This window comes from Chiloscyllium plagiosum, chromosome 26 (genome assembly GCF_004010195.1).
Source record: "Chiloscyllium plagiosum isolate BGI_BamShark_2017 chromosome 26, ASM401019v2, whole genome shotgun sequence".
In the NCBI taxonomy this organism is placed as follows: domain Eukaryota; kingdom Metazoa; phylum Chordata; class Chondrichthyes; order Orectolobiformes; family Hemiscylliidae; genus Chiloscyllium; species Chiloscyllium plagiosum.
In genome coordinates this window covers 1,810,265-1,827,069 of record NC_057735.1, presented here as the reverse complement: position 1 = coordinate 1,827,069, position 16,805 = coordinate 1,810,265, and the positions used below count along the sequence as shown (strand labels likewise).

Sequence of the window (16,805 nt, the reverse complement as noted above, 5' to 3'; positions counted from 1 at the left end):
TTTCCTCCCACAGTCCAAAGATGTGCAGGTCAGGTGAATTGGTCATTCTAAATTGTCCATAGTGTTTAGTGATGTGTAGATTAGGTGCATTAGTTGGGGAAATGTTGAGCAAGAGGGGAGTGGGTCTGGATGGGATATCTTCAGAGGGTCGACGTGGATTTCTTGGGCTGAAGGGCCTGTTTCCACACTATAAGGATTGTACGATCCTCTGAAAGGGGAAGTGGCTGGTTAAGATACTGTTGACCCACTGAAGGTCTCGAGTGAGGATATTGTCAATGACCACAGGGAAATGCTAAATGATTATTTTGCTTCAGTGTTCACAGCAGGAAAGGAGGAGAGCTTAATGGAAAAAAATAACAGAGAATCAGGGACAGGATCAAAATAAAATTAGTTTATCTAAATAATCAATAATGGGGAAATTAATGGAACTGAAGAGTGACAAAAGGGTGGCTGCTTTCCATCTGTGGGTGTTAAAGGAGTTAGGAAAGCACATTGCTGATGCCCTAATCACAATCTTTCAGATTTCCCTGGATTTAGCAGATGTATGTCTGGATTTCCTCATGTCACTTTGCCCCTTGTAGAAGGGTAACAGAGGGAACCCAGGGAATTACAGAGGATTAGCCTAACGTCTGCGATGGGGAAGATGTTGGAGTCTTCAGTCAAGGATAGGGTAACTGATCACTTCAAAAAAATTCAGTTAATCAGAAAGAATCAGCCTAGATTCATGAAGGATAGATTATTTTTGACAAACCTTAAAGTTTTTTTGAAGAGGTGACAAAGATAGTGGACAGAGGTAAGTCAATGGATGTTTATATGGACTTCCAAAAGGCTTTTGACAAAGTTTTGTACAAGAGCCTGTTACCTAAGGTGGAGGCCCATTGAATTGAGGGCACATTACTGAAAACTGAAAGAGATAGAAAACTGGTTGAGTGGCAGCCAACAGAGATTTGGAATAATGGCTAAGTAATCAAATCGGAAGGAAGTGACTAGTGGTGTCCCACAGGAGTCTGTGTTGGGGATTCATTTATTCACAATATTCATTAACAACTTGGATAATGACATTGACACTCAAATATCCAAATGTGCTGACAAGTCAAAATTGGGCAGCATTAAGGACAGCATAAAACTACACCAGGATATTGATAGATTAGGTAAATGGGCAAAGCCGTGGCAGATATATTTTAATATAAACAAGTGTAAGGTTATCTATTTTGAACTGAAAAAGGTGGATCAGGGTGTCTTCAAAAGGCACAAAGTTAAATACGGCGAGATTTGAGGATCCTGTTTCAGTGCCATGAACTGGTGCAGAAAGCAGTCAGGAAGGCTATTGGAATGCTAGCCTCTATATGGAAAGGGCTGGGGCATAAGAATGTAGACATTATACTTCAGTTATACAAAACTGAAAATGTGTTGCTGGAAAAGCGCAGCAGGTCAGGCAGCATCCAAGGAACAGGAGAATTGAAGAAGGGCTCATGCCCGATACGTCGATTCTCCTGTTCCTTGGATGCTGCCTGACCTGCTGCGCTTTTCCAGCAACACATTTTCAGCTCTGATCTCCAGCATCTGCAGTCCTCACTTTCTCCTCAGTTATACAAAACCCCAGTTAGACCTCACTTACAGAAATGCGAGCTGATCTGTTCACCACACCTTGGGAAGGATGGTCTGGCCCCAGGGGGGAGTTCAGCACAGGTTTACAAGAAGGATACTGGGGCTTCAGGGGGTAGGTTATGAGGAGAGATTACATAAATTATTGTTTCAGCTAGAAGTTAGAAAGTTAATGGGTGATCTGATTGAAATCTTCAAGGTATTAACAGGAAACGACAAGGTAGATAAAGCTAAATTATTTCCACTGGTTTGAGATTCTAAATGAGGGGCATAAGGGCCAGGACATTCAGGAGAGATGTTAGGAAGCACTTCTACACACACAGGGTGGAAGAGGTTTGGAACGCTCGTCCTCAAATGGCAATGCAAGGTGGGATTCCATTTTAAATCTGAGCCCAGATAAACTTTTGTTAAGCAATGATAGCAAGGGAAATGGGTCAAAGGCAGGTCTACAGAGATAGGTCACAGGTCAGCCAGGCTCAAGGGGCTGAATTGCCTCCTCCTGTCCCATGTTGGTGTTTTGGCATGCAGGAACTGATAACAGGCGAGTCAGCGTTGAGCACTGTAAGGAAACTGACCATTCATAAAGACAGAATGAAACATTAACATTTCACATATCTTCAATGATAATCATCCTCTCTGCTGTCCTTGCCTCAGGGAAAGACTGCATGAGTGACAAACATTAGTGTTTCATTCTGCTTATAGGAGCAGCCACAGATAATGCTGAGGAAACTCAGCAGGTCAGAAACAGAATTAACATTTCAAGCCCAGCATGATACCGTTTCAGAACACATTCATTCTGTTTCTCCCTCCACAGATGCCACCAGACCTGAGTTACAGAGTCATAGAGTCAAGATTAGAGTAATGCTGGAAAAGTACAGCAGGTCAGGTAGCATCTGAGGAGCAGGAAAATCGATGTTTTGGGCAAAAGCCCTTCATCAGGAATTCCTGGCAACATCCTTGCAAATCTTTTCTGAACCCTTTTAAATTTCATAACATCCATCTGTTAGGAAGGAGACCAGAATTACACACAATATTCCAAAAGTGGCCTAACCAACATCCTGTACAGCCGCAACATGACCTCCCAACTTCTGTACTCAATACTCTGACCAATAAAGGGAAGCATACCAAACGCCTTCTTCACTATCCTACCTACCTGCAACTCTACTTTCAAGGAGCTATGAACCTGCACTCCAAGGTCTCTTTGTTCAGCAACACTCCCCAGGACCTTACAATTAATTGTATATGTCCTGCCCTGATTTGTCTTTCCAAAATGCAGCATCTCGCATTTATCTAAATTAAACTCCATCTGCCACTTCTCAGCCCATTGGCCCAAGTGGTCAAGATCCAGTTGTACCCTGAGGTAACCCTCTTTGCTGTCCACTACACCTCCAATTTTGGTGTCATCTGCAAACTTACTAACTGTACCTCTTCTGCTCACATCCAAATCATTTATGTAAATGACGAAACGTAGAGGACCCAGCACCGATCCTTGTGGCACTCCACTGGTCACAGGCCTCCAGTCTGAAAAACAACCCTCCACCTTTGAGCCAGTTCTGTCTTCTACCTTTGAGCCAGTTCTGTATCCAAATGGCTAGTTCTCCCTGTATTCCATGAGATCTAACCTTGTTAACACCTTACTGAAGTCCATGTAGATCATGCCCACTGCTCTGCCCTCATTAATCCTCTTTGTTACTTTTTCAAAAACCTCAATTAAATTTGTGAGACCTGATTTCTCCCTGTTTCAGATTTCCAGCATTCACAACATTTAGCTTTCATTGTTGAGGTTGCCATTCCCATTACAGCCCTGAATAAAACACAAATACGTTCACCATCTGAGGGATACTGGATTGAATCAAAAGTGGATCTTTAAAACATTCTTTCACCCCCCACACCCTGCTTACAGTCCAGTGACTGCTATAAGGACAAATGTTTCAGTAATCTCGGGACATTTACACATCTTGGGGTGAACCCGTGTGGTTACCACCAGGTTTCTGTTTGGGTGGGATCAGTCAGTGGAGCCTGTGCTCAGCCCACGTTGTCACTGGGACCACACACACATACACACATGCACGCGTACGCGCTCACACACACACCCCCGCACACACAAACATACACACACACACACACACACCAGCACACACATATACACCCACACACACACACACCACACACACATATACACACACACATATACACAGACACACACACACATATATACAGACACACACAAAAACACACAGAGACATACACACACATATACACACACACAGAGACGTATGCACACACAGAGACACATGCACACACACGTATACACAGACACATTCTGTTTTGAAGGATAGATCTCCCACAGTCAGGGAAGTAACTGTCTACCTCAGGTTTCGGGATAGGGTCCATTTGGAAACACAGTGTCCGGGAATCTGCAGATCTTGATCATTCACCAGACTGTGAGCAGGGGGGGGAGGGTGGCGGAGCACAGTGGGGGTGGGGAGGGTGAAGGAATGTTTTAAATTCCACTTCTGATTCAATCCACTATCCCTCAGATGGTGAACTTACTCGTGTTTTATGCATAACATGGTCAAGAATTCCAGCTCCTCAAACCACTTGCAGATGATTACAGAGCGACGTTGCCAAGAGCTTGGCCTCAGCAGCCCCACCCTTGTCCAGAAGTCACTTCAAATTTCGGATCAATCCCTGGAACTGAAACGTGTGCACCACAAGCATGTAGTCTGCCTGGAGCTCCCAAAAGCAGTCAACCATCATTGCCAGTGACCACACATTACTCCTTTACATCATTTCACACAACTAACAGACGTGGTCCCCACGCCACAACAACTCAGTGGAGACGTGAACTGGCACTGAGCCAGCTACAGTGAAGAACACCAGACTGGACCCAAGCTTTATGCTAGGTTATCTGATCTTCCTCAGACTGGGGGTGGTTAGATGAAGAGAGTTGTCTCTGGCTGCAGCATGCTGTGGCTGAGGGAGATGAGGCATAAAATATCAGCTCGAGTTCCCAATGCTGATCACTCGCAGTGACCTCTTCAAGGGAAGCTGGGGTCAGCTGAAGGCCTGGCTTCCATTGGATTGTCAGCTCACAGGTCCCCACTGTTCAGGGTTACTCGTGACAGCTACGTTACTGGGTGGGGTCATGGAGAGATGCCAGAACCTTTGGACTCTGACCCAGAGGAGGCGGAGGGAAAGAAATAAAAACTGCAGAGTCCTTTCTTTGTGTTCCCTACACTGGAAAACTCAGTGATATTTAATTGATCCTCTTCCACAAACTCTCTTCCTCACATGCAGTGGGCGTGAGAAGGAGTGAGGGAGAGAAAAGGAATACCATTAGGGATGGGTATTAAACCCTCATCTGGAACTGATACTCACATCCCAAGAATGAATAATAAGAATAAAATTCCTCCAATAACCCAATTTAAACACAAGCTTCAATCTTTGAAACAGATCATAGAATCCCTGCAATGTGGAAGCAGGCCATTCAGCCCATCGAGTCCATAACCGACCCTCCGAAGAGCATCCCATCCATTACCAAGCCCCAACCCCACTCCCCCAATCCCGACCCTATCCCCTGCAATTCCCACTGCTAACGCCACCCTTACATTTCACAATCCACACAATGCCCAGTTTGAGCCGTGTTCTGGGAAGGAAAAGGGATAACAGATTTCCCATTCGGTTCTGGTTATCTGGGAAATCGGGGAGGGGGGGGGTTGGGGGTGATAGTGAAGGATTGGGAGCTCACGGTCCAAGGAATGACAGGATCAATAGGAAGCCCCTCACCTTCTTGAAGAGACGGACGGAGTCATCACTGACTTGGGCAAAGCGTGGGATGATGTTGTTGAGATAGATATCGCTCAGTGTGGTGTGATCCTTGCTCTCCCTCCGCACCTGGTTCAGCAGCAAATACCAACAGTTCACCGGAGACAGAATGTTCTGGTCCTTCCTGCACAACCAAACATGTCAGAGGAAACCGTTAAAGGAGATGGATAAAGAACGCGTGGCTGTCCAGCACACCACTCTCAGGCATGTACACCACCACACCCTCCTCTCCACCCCACACCCTCCCTCGTAAATTGTACACACTGCACTCACCCTTCCCCCACACATCCCTGATCCCCTTCCCCACACCCATACCAACCATTCCTCTCCTCACAACAGACCCCTACAACATCTGCAGGAACTGCAGGAGTGTGAAATGACTTTGAACTGCAATGATACTAAAGTCAACAGAATGATCAAAAATCTGACATCAGTAAGGTAGAAGGTTCCAGTTGAGAATGGGCATGTGAGAGAGAGAGTTCTCAGACACTAGAGAGTGTGCTGTGTACAGCAGAATGCTGAATCATAGAATTCTTACAGTGTGGAAGCAGGCCATTCAGTCCATCAAAGAAATTCCCATCCAGACCCAACCCCTACCCTGCACTTCCCACAGCAAATCCACCTAGCCTGCACATCCCTGGAGTCTATGGGCAGTTGAGTATGGACAATCCACTTGGCCTGCACTTCATTTGGGCTGTAGGAGGAAACTCACGGGGAGAATGTGCAAACTCTACACAGTCACCTGAGGGCAGAGTCGAACCCAGGTCCCTGGTGCTGTGAGGCAGTAGTGCTAACCAATGAGCCACCGTGTAGTCTTAATGAATAGGAAGGAGTAAACAGCCTCAGGGACAGTGTATGTGAAGATACCCACAGCCCAATGGTGCCCGAGATCAACAGCCAATCTGCAGGGAGCAAGCTTGAATAATTAATGCGCCAGATAGAGCAGATCCCACAGACGCAGAGGAGTCTTCAAAACGAGCAGAGGCAGAGGTCAAGAGATGGAGAGGTTTCGGGGGTGTATTCCAGTGGGTTTGGGGTTTAGACAGCTTGAGGTTAAGCAGCCAATAGGTGCTGTACTGAGCCTCAGCACTGCCTGCTGGGAAGAGATAACGTAACAAGCCAGATCACATCCTCTTAATCACTGTCCACTGACTCCAAACTGGAAAACACCATCCAGGATCAGATCAGCTTCAGATGTGGGATCAGGATCAGATACTCCACCACTCTGGGCTACTTCTGTGCATGAACAATAACTGCACAGGCAAAGTACCAAAATGTCTCAACACACGAGTTTGCTTTCAGCAAAGCTAAACTATTTTTAAAATAAAATCCAAAAGGGCACTGGACCCAAACCATTAATGCTGATTTCTCTCCACGGATGGTGCCAGACCTGCTGAGCTTTTCCAGCAAATGTTTGTTTCTAAACTATTTTCTATTGTTCACACCTACCATTACCACCTATTCTGCATCTCATTCTCTCCTTTAATAACAATACAAACACCCTTTCAGTCTTTTGCTCTGGACATCCTCACCATCTGTTTCACTCACTGCTCCTTCCATTTGTCAAAACAGGAATACTGACATTTTCTAGCTCTAGGAGAAAGTGAGGACTGCAGATGCTGGAGATCAGAGCTGAAAATGTGTTGCTGGAAAAACGCAGCAGGTCAGGCAGCATCCAAGGAGCAGGAGAATCGATGTTTCGGGCATGAGCCTAAAGATTACATTCCTGAAGAAGGGCTCATGCCCGAAACGTCGATTCTCCTGCTCCTTGGATGCTGTCTGACCTGCTGCGCTTTTCCAGCAACTTATTTTCAGCATTTTCTAGCTCTATTCAGTTTTGAAGAGGAGACACTGGACACTCAAGTGTCTTTCTCCACAGCTGCTACTCGTCCTGCTGCGGTTCTTTAGCTCCTTCCATTTTTATTGCAGATTTCCATATTCTGCAGTATTTTACTTCCATTAAAGCACCAGCTGGAACGATAGCTCGGGAGTCAACATCTTGAAATCAGGAGAAAAAACAAGAAACTTGCATTGGACAAGACTCCAGTCAAAGGGTGGCCGAGTCTCCAGGATTGACCTGGAGTCCCCACACGTGAAGCTAACACTCAAAGGTGTTGCTGAGGCCATTCTGATTGGGTGCAGGGAGTTGAGGTCATGAAGGTAATTGAGTTGGGTGACTAGTGGCCGAAGGATGGGACAGTTAGGGCAAGAAGTCATTAGATGAAGTCTCCAGGAATAAATTCACCCAGACTCGGCAACTCCACAGCGAATGGTGAAAGGGTTGGCATTTTGGTTCAAGGCCACCAGATCTCAGAAAGAGTCGAGTGTGAGAATAAGTAGGACAGACCTGTCCGATTCTGTTTTCTAATTATAAATAGCCACAAGACACAATGCCACAATAACTGGATCATTCCCTCCTGCTCCCAGCTTATCTCCAGCCACGAGGAAATGTCCTTATCTTTGTCACTGAGGAAGGGATCCAGGTTTTCGTTTGCAGAGAACTGCACCTTTAAGGATACTATCTTCCTCTCCAGCTCCATTCTGATTCTACCCCTCCCACCCAGAATGGCCTCCTGCATCACAAAGCCGCACTTAGTTTGTTCATCTGCCCTGCTACTACTGTACTCATCCTCACAAGCAACAATCCAATAATGGGGAGGCACGGTGGCTCAGTGGTTAGCACTGCTGCCTCACAGCGCCAGGGAACCGGGTTCGATTCCAGCCTCGGGTGACTGTCTGTGTGGAGTTTGCACGTTCTCCCCGTGTCTGCGTGGGTTTCCTCTGGGTGCTCCGGTTGCCTCCCACTGTCCAAAGCTGTGCCGGTTAGGGTGGATTGGCCATGAGAAATGCAGTGTCATAGGTTAGGGGGCTGGGATGCTTTTCAGAGGGGCGATGTGGACTGGTTAGGCCGAATAGCCTGCTTCCACACTATAGGGATTCTGAATCTACCAGGCCCCCTGTTCGAGCTCAGACCCACTAGCCCAGCTCCCCCCGTTGCACAGAGATGTCCCGTCAAATTATCTGAGCTTCCAGATAAGCAGGGAGATGGAAACAGCTCGATAGCAAAACAAAGACAATGACAGTGAAAAAACTACAGAGGAAAATCATCTCCTAACAGCGGGAGCAGCCAAATGATTGGAAAGTGGAATGACACAAAAACAGCACAGATTAAAAGCAACTGCCCAGTGGGGACTCTCTGTATTAACACACTACATCCGTAAATATTCAGAAATAAAACCCATTGCAGAGGTCCCCAAGCAATTAATCCCCTTCGTAGATTTCCTATCAGTCACGGGTCACCAGTGTGTGCCCACACGACGAAAGGGGAAACAGAGTAAGGTCACAGCATCTCGTGGCCCCTCTCGTAGTGAAGAATTCAAATTAACATTTTGCTGAAATTTTAATACAGCTCTTTCACACTTGTTTCAGAACCCTCCATTAATCCTCACCCTGCCTGCTTGCTGGAAAATGTGCCTCCGGGTTAGTTGATACAATTGGCTTTCGTTGAGGGATTGAGATTGATTGCTATAGGAGTGGAGAAAGTTGATGTATCTTTGGGCTGGTCTCAAATGGCCTTGGATACTTCTTGTCATGAAAACACCCATATTTTGATTCTCTGTAGTATGTGTAAATAGATCGTTGTGTTATGTCCAGGATAAAGAGATGGCGCCTTTTCAGTCTTACTGCTTGTAAGTGATAACGGCCAATGTCAAACCCAGACTGTTGACCGGGGACAAGGTGATCCAGTGTTTTTTTAACTGAGCTTATAACTGGGAACAATGTAAAGACGCAGATAGAGTCAGAGAGTCATAGAGATGTACAGCACGGAAACAGACCCTTCCGTCCAGCTCATCCATGCCACCCAGATTCCTAACCTAATCTAGTCCCATTTGCCAGCATTTGTCCCATATCCCTCTCAAACCTTCCTATTCATATACCCATCCAGATGCTTTTTAAATGCTGTAATTGTGATGAAGTGAAAGATCAGGAGATCGTGTTTAGCTGGCTGGAATGTGGAGTGTTTGCCAATAAATATACAGAGCTTCACTGAATGTTTATCAGAGCATTGCTTGTAACCTTGCAGTTGGCTGTGTGTTTGTTTAGTTGATTAACCATTAATAAATCTACAAGTGCTTAACCCCGTCTCAAATTCACTCTTTGATACATAAGTACTCTTTGCTTATACTCCATCAATAACAGAAAAAAGGATATCTTGTCCACACTTCAAATTGAAAATAGCATGGTTTGAAACACGTATCATGGTGTATAATAGCCAATCAAGGTGTTCTGGGGTTTATGTGTAACAATAACAGAGTTACAAACTGGAATCGAAACAAATGGATTTCCTGAGGGATGTCAGGATTAAATTTTATCCCACGTACTTGAACTGCAGGTGGTCCTTGGCGCTCCTGGTCTTAGCCATAAAACGTTCAGCCAGCTTCTCCAGGTTCTTCGAGTAGTCCATCTCGATCTCGGATTTTTTCCGGAAGAAGTCCTGCAGATCCTGGAGGAGCTGCACCCTGGCCTCCGACTGCTGGTCCAGGCATTTCAGCTGTTCCAGGAGCTGAGCTCGGATTTCTGCAACAAGACAAAAGAAAGAAGTCAGGGAGTGAGCCAAGTCACTCTGCTCGCTCTCGTCTCAGCTCTCCTCCCGCTTCCCAGAAACGTTACCGTTAATAGGGCAGCGTGGTCCCAATGGCTCCACCATTTCAGTATTGACACAGACCCCACACTGGCTGCATCCCCCAGCTCCCCCCCGTCCCACAACCTGCAGCATGTTATTAAACAGGGAGATACACAACAACCTCAATTAAGGCACAACAACAGAAATTGCTGGTGAAACTCAACAGGTCTGGCAGCAGCTGTGGAGAGAGAGAAGCGAGAGACCCGGAACAAGGGTCACTGGACTTGAAATACTGACTCTGCTTTCTCTCCACAGATACTGCCAGACCCGCTGTGTTTCACCAGCGATTTCTGCTTTAATTTCATTTCCAGCATCCACACTTCTGTATTTTATTTTAAACATAATTAAGGGTTGACTGAATGGAGCCAGGAACTACAGGCTATATATTACTGTTATGTTGCCAGCTGATGGTATGTCTAGATACAGCAGGTCCCAGTGTGAAATCTGGCTTGATAGATCATATTTTGTTTGCCTTTCCCTTGTATAGTAAACTTCTTTTTTATTCTTAACGCCAGATCTGTAGTTTGGCCCGTTTACATTGCCACCTCACCAAAAACAACAAAAAAAATCATCTATCGAGCTAGATGTCATCTTGGGATTTGACTTGTCCAGTCATAACGTCAGCTGAGATCATAACTCACAGTCTTTCCCATGGATTTACATCAAATCCTCAGGATCAGTTGCAGTTGGACCAGACGGACAAGAAACCAAGCAGGCAAAGGAAAAAAACTTTACCATCATGTAAATCAAAGGCAGCCAACTAAATATTTCAGAGCACAAAAAAACCCACTCCACCATTGGCCACAACAGTCAATATCGTTTTCCATCTCTGAGCACAAGTTTAATTTGCTCTGATCTCGGAGGCCAATGGGAAGTCTCCCTAATGATCTCCCTTCCCTCTGGATGACTTCAGTTAAGCACAACTTGTAGATTACATCTTTACGATAACAATAACATCTCATTAGTTTCTTCTCTTTCAAGTCTGAAGTAGCGATCTCCTGGGGCATACAGACAAGGGAGTAGCCTGTTTCCAGGCCTTGGTTAGAGTTTGGATGGAAAACTAATTAATGACTTAAGGTGGGGGCAAGTGATTTATTAAGCCAACCTCCCTCTGCACAGTATTCAGTCAGCTTTCTGAATATTCTCTGAAACACAGACAGGAAATCTTCATAAACATTAAATTAACAGAAAGTGAATAATCTCCAACCAGGTATCTGCTTCATTTTTCAGATTTTTGTTATGAGGTAACAACAAGTACATCTGCTTTTACAAAACTCATCAAGTTTTTAAAACAGCACACTCAAACAGAATTTGATGAGAAGACTCTGGCTGGATACATCCAGCAGAATAAAAATAAACACAGTTTGCTTCAGAGAAAACCTCAGGACAGCTGCTGAAGCTGTGACGTGAGCTCCAGGGATTCGGTGATGACGATGAAGCAGTGAAGGACGGACACAGCCTCTGCCGAACTGCGACGTGTTCCTGTTTCAGCAAATCTTCTCGGGCAGGCAACCACACTTTCCTGTCTCGAATCCCCACACCAACAAGGCCTCTCCACACGCAACGGTGCCTGAGAAACTGCTCAAGTCTTAAAGAGGTTAAGTGATAGTCATGAGAGAACGGAGCTTCCTGGATATAAATGACCATTGCTTCTCCTGACTGCACTCAGCTTCACAGTCCCACTTTTGTTAAAACTCGGCATCTGGCAAGTCATCGATTCGTGAGAGAAATCAGCTCCACAGCCTCGACACCTCTCTCTGGAATTTTTCTTTCGCTCCTATTTCACATTCCATCACTGAATCATCTGCAGCAAATCATTTCCTATCTGCATTCCCTTCACAAACTACCTCCTCTTTTCATAAGGTGCTGGGTTCTTTTCCTTAATTCATTCACAGGATCAGGGTGTCACTGGCCAGGCGGCATTTATTGCCCATCCCTAATTACCCAGAGGGCAGTTAAGAGTCAACCACATTGCTGTGGGTCTGGAGTCACATGGAGGCCAGACTACGTAAGGGTGGCAGTTTCCTTCCCTAAATGACATTAGTGACCCAGATGGGTTTTTCTGACAATTGACAGTGGGTTATGTGCTTGCCATTATTCCAAATTTTTTATATATTTCAAATTTCACCAACGCCATGCTGGGATTCCAACCTATGAACCTCAGGATTGCTAATCTAGCGAGAAATTTGTTGTTAGGGTCAGAGTTCAGAATGCCAACATGAACTCGATTGGGCGAGTTCATTCTGAGACACAAAGCTAGTCTATTTCTGAATGAACCAATCACTTTAATTATTTATTGGACATGGGCTTCACTAACATTTATTGCCCATCCCCAATTGCCCAGAGGGCAGTTCAGAGTAAACCACATTGCTGTGGGTCTGGAGTTACATGTAGGCCATACCAGGTAAGGTTGGCAGTTTCCTTCCCTAACGGACATTAGTGACCCAGATGGGTTTTTCTGACAATCAACAATGGATTCATGGTCATCATTTGACTCTTAATTTCAGATACTTAATTTGAATTCCACCATCTGCCGTGGATTTGAACCTGGGTTGTCAGCACATTCCCTGGGTCCTTGGGTTAACAATCCAGCAATAATACCACCAGACCATTGCTTTCCTTCTTGCCAATTTGCAGATCCTAGTTTCTCTCACTGAAATGCCCTTTCTTTGTCATGTTGACTAATTGAGCACAAGGGGCCTCATATTGAATTGCATGCTCCTCTCGGCCAGCACACAAACAAAACTATCAGCGGCCGTGTCAACACTCTCTGACCGACAGTGTGCCCTGAACCCACCGATCAATCACCCACTGAAGTCAAACAGAAAAAGAACAGGAGAAAGCCATTGACCAATGAGAAACATACTCTGCATAAGCCCATCCTGATGTCTGAACGTCCCATTGAACTATGAGGTAGCATCACCAGAACATCACTTTCCAAAATGAGGGAATAAATGAGCATCACCCACAATCTATGAACAAAAAAAAGGATTAAACGCCTTCAGGAGAGTCTGAGCTCTGATAGTGAGTTGATATCTTTCCTTTCTAATTTTACACAGTTCAGGAGGAGGCCATTCAGTCTATCTTTCCCATGCCAGCTCACTGCAGGAGCTGCCCAATCCATGCCCCTGTGCATCTTCCCATAACCTTCCAAACATTTGGCTGGGAGTTGGGGGAGGGGGGGAATGTTGTAGCAATGATCCATTATCCATTACTGCTCCGCAGATGCTGCCTGAACTGCTGTGCTTTTCCAGCACCACTAATCCAGAATCATTATCCAGAACCCCAGGCTAATAAAGAACAAAGAACATTATAACACAGGAACAGGCCATTCGACCCACCAACACTGTGCTGACCAAAAACCTTTTGCCTCTATACAGTCCATATCCCTCTACTCCCCACCTATTCATGTGTCTGTCATGATGCCTCCCCTGGTAACCTATTCCAAGCACCTATCACCCTCTTCTCAAATCTCCTTTAAATTTACCCCCTTTTACCTTAACCCTATGTCATATAGTAGTTGACATTTCTACTCTGGGAAAAGGAACTATCCATGCCCCTCATAATTTTGTAAACTCTATAAGGTCACCCCACAGCCTTCGACGTTCAAGTGAAAACAAACCAAATTTGTCCAATCTCTCCTCATAGCTCCCCTCCAAACCGGGCACCACCCTGGTAAACCATGCCTGTACCCTCTCCAAACACTCCACATCCTTCTGTGGCGAGCAGAACTCTACACAATATTCCAAATGTGGCCTAACTGAACTTCTATACAGCTGCAACATGACTTGCCAACCTTTACTCCATGCCCCAAATGATGAGGGGAAGCATGCCAGGTGCCTTCTTGATCACCTTATCCACTTCTGTTGCTACTTTCAGGGAGCTGTGGGCCTAGATCCCTCCATCTGGCCAGGTTCCTGAGGGTCCTGCCATTTACTGTACACTTCCCTCCTGCATTAGATCTTCTAAAATGCATCACCATGCACCTGTCTGGATTAAACTTCATCTGCTATTTCTTCACCCAAGTCTCCAGCCTATTCGTATCTTGCTGTATGCTTGGACAATCCTCCTCACTACCTGCAGCTCCCCCAATCTTTGTGTTATCCACAAACTAACTAATCAGGCCACATACATTCTCCTCCAGATCACTTATATATATATATTACAAACAACAGCACTGATCCCTGTGGAACACCAACAGCCATGGATCTCCAGTCAGAAAAACACCCTTCCACCACTACACTCTGTCTTCCATGATTAAGCCATAATTCTGTATCCATCTTACCAGCTCACTGCAGAGCCCATGTGACTTCCCTTCTGTATCGGCCTGCCATGAGGAACCTTGTCAAAGGATTTGCTAAAGTCCACACAAACAACATCCACTTTCCGACCCTCCTCAGGCAGCTTTGGCACTTTCTCAAAAAATGGCATCAGTTTGAGACATGACTTTCTTCGCTCAAAGCTATGCTGCCTATTGCTAATAAGTCCACATTTTTCCAAATGTCAACAAGTCCTGCCCCTAAGAACCTTCTCCAATAATTTCCCAACCACTGACGTAAGGCTCACTGGCCTGTAATTTTCCAGATTATCCGTGCTTCTTAAACAAAGGAACAACATTGGCTATTCTTCAATCCTCTGGGACATTGCCTACGACTAAAGAGGATACAAACATTCACAAGAGTTTCATACAAGGCCCCAGCAATTTATTCCCTCATCTCTCTCAGTGTTCTAGGATAGTTCCCATCAAGTCCCCGGAAACTGACTACCCTAATGTTTTTCAAAACACCCACCATCTCCTCCTCCTTTATATCAACATACTCCTCCCGGGACTCATCATCCACCATGTCCTTCTCCTTTATGAATACTGATGTAAAATATTTGTTATGGACCTCACCCACTTCCTCGCCCCCACACATAAATTCCCTCCTTCGTCCATGAGTGGACCTGCCCTTTCCCTAGTTACCCTCTAGCTCCTTATATATGGATAAAAGACCTTGGTTTCCATTAATCCTGTTTGCCAAAGTCATTTCCTGGCTCCGTTTAGCCCTCCTAACTCCTCGTTTAAGTAATTTAATGGTCTGTGGAACATGGGTTCCAATTGGTGGGCTGAATGGCCTCTTTCCATACTGTCACTTTTCTCTGGCTTCTTTGGAATGCCAGAATGGCAAATGGTGCAATTTGAGTTGGATAATAATCCAGAACTTCGAGTTGTTAGCCTTATAACAACCACAAAACCACTGTCAATCATGGTAAAAACCCATTTGATTCATTGACATCCTTCAGGGAAGGAAGCTGTCACCCTTACCTGGTCTGGGCTCCACATGACTCCAGACCCAAAGTGATCTCACAAATATTTAGAGACGCACTGTAGAAAGCAGCCCATCTGGATTCATCGCAGCGTGATACAGCAACCATTCTTCCCAACACCGCAAGAAACTGCAGAGTGTGTGAACACAGCCCAGTCCATCCCATAAACCAGCCTCCCATCCACTGACTCCATCTACACTTTCCACTGCCTCGGGAAACAACCATCATCAAAGACCCCACCCACCACGGGTATACTCTTGTGCACCCTCTTACATTGCGCAGAAGATATAAAAGTTTGTATACACGTATGAACAGATTGAAGACCAGCTTCTTCCCCGTGGTTATCAGACTACTGAATGGACCTATCAAATGTGAGTGCTGATCTCTCTCTGCACCCTCTCGGCAGCTGGAACACTGTACTCTGTTCTGTTACCCCGATGCACTGGGATTGTACAATCTGCCTGTAAAGCACATAAAACAACACTTTTCACTGTAGCTCGGTAAATGGGACAGTAACAAATCAAATTAAGCCAAATGTGGCTGTTTCTCTGAAATGACCTGGAGAGTCACTCAGTTTAGGGACAATTAATACCACCGTTGCCTGGAATGCCCACATTCCAAACAAGAATAAAGAAAAGAAAGCTCGTTCTTCTGTCCTGGGTCAACCTTATTGGAATTCCTAATGGAATCAAATTCCATCACCTGTTCAAGTTGAGCATTCCAGATCTCGCCCCCATTCACCCAGTTTGAACAATTAATCTCTTTGACAATGAAAACTCCCAAAGCAACGTCAGATGCTATTATAACAGAATTAAATGAGAGAAGAATAGATGGAGTCAGTATGAGCAAACTGCCAACACTGAGATTAACACAGAAACATATGCTCAAGAGCTAAGTTTAGCTCCATCAGGAATTTCTAGTTTTGAGCTCTGCTCAGTCTGAAGGGGCACTCCTTAAGGCCACTTCCCAGTTCTGTTTGGACACGTTTGCAGTTCTTGTTGTTGTAGTAAACAGGCTGTTTTGCAGTTTCTTGGCGTATGTTCAAGCCTGTGATTAGGAAAGGGATGGCAAACCACAGGACGTGGTGGAAATAGAGGCCTCGATAGGCAACTGAGGTGTGTCTGTGCGTGTCTGTCCATCTGTGTCTATGCCTGCATTTGATTTTATGTGCATATGTGTGTGTGCTTCTGTATGTGACAGTGTGTGTCAGTGTTTATGTGTGTGTATGCTTGTGCCTTTGTGTGTGTGTGTCTGTGTGTGTGTCTGTGTCTGTCTGTGTCTATGCATGTGTGTGTGTCTGTGCATGTGTGTGTGTGTGCCTGTGTGCGTATGTGTGTCTGTGCATGTGTGTGGGTCTGTGCATGTTTGTGTGTGTGTGTGT

The 16,805-nt window shown here is 45.3% G+C and overlaps 1 protein-coding gene across 4 annotated transcripts in view; it reads right to left on the bottom strand.

The window, feature by feature from the left end:
• Nucleotides 1–16,805, bottom strand: part of srgap2 (SLIT-ROBO Rho GTPase activating protein 2) — a 244,264-nt gene that overhangs the window by 106,060 nt on the left and 121,399 nt on the right. For all 4 annotated transcript variants that reach the window (XM_043716321.1, XM_043716322.1, XM_043716323.1 and 1 more), the window contains 2 exons: nucleotides 9,816–10,011; nucleotides 5,395–5,557 (listed from right to left, as the gene is read on the bottom strand). In XM_043716321.1, coding sequence (XP_043572256.1) covers nucleotides 5,395–5,557; nucleotides 9,816–10,011 — 359 coding nt within the window. The remainder of the gene's footprint in view (nucleotides 1–5,394; nucleotides 5,558–9,815; nucleotides 10,012–16,805) is intronic.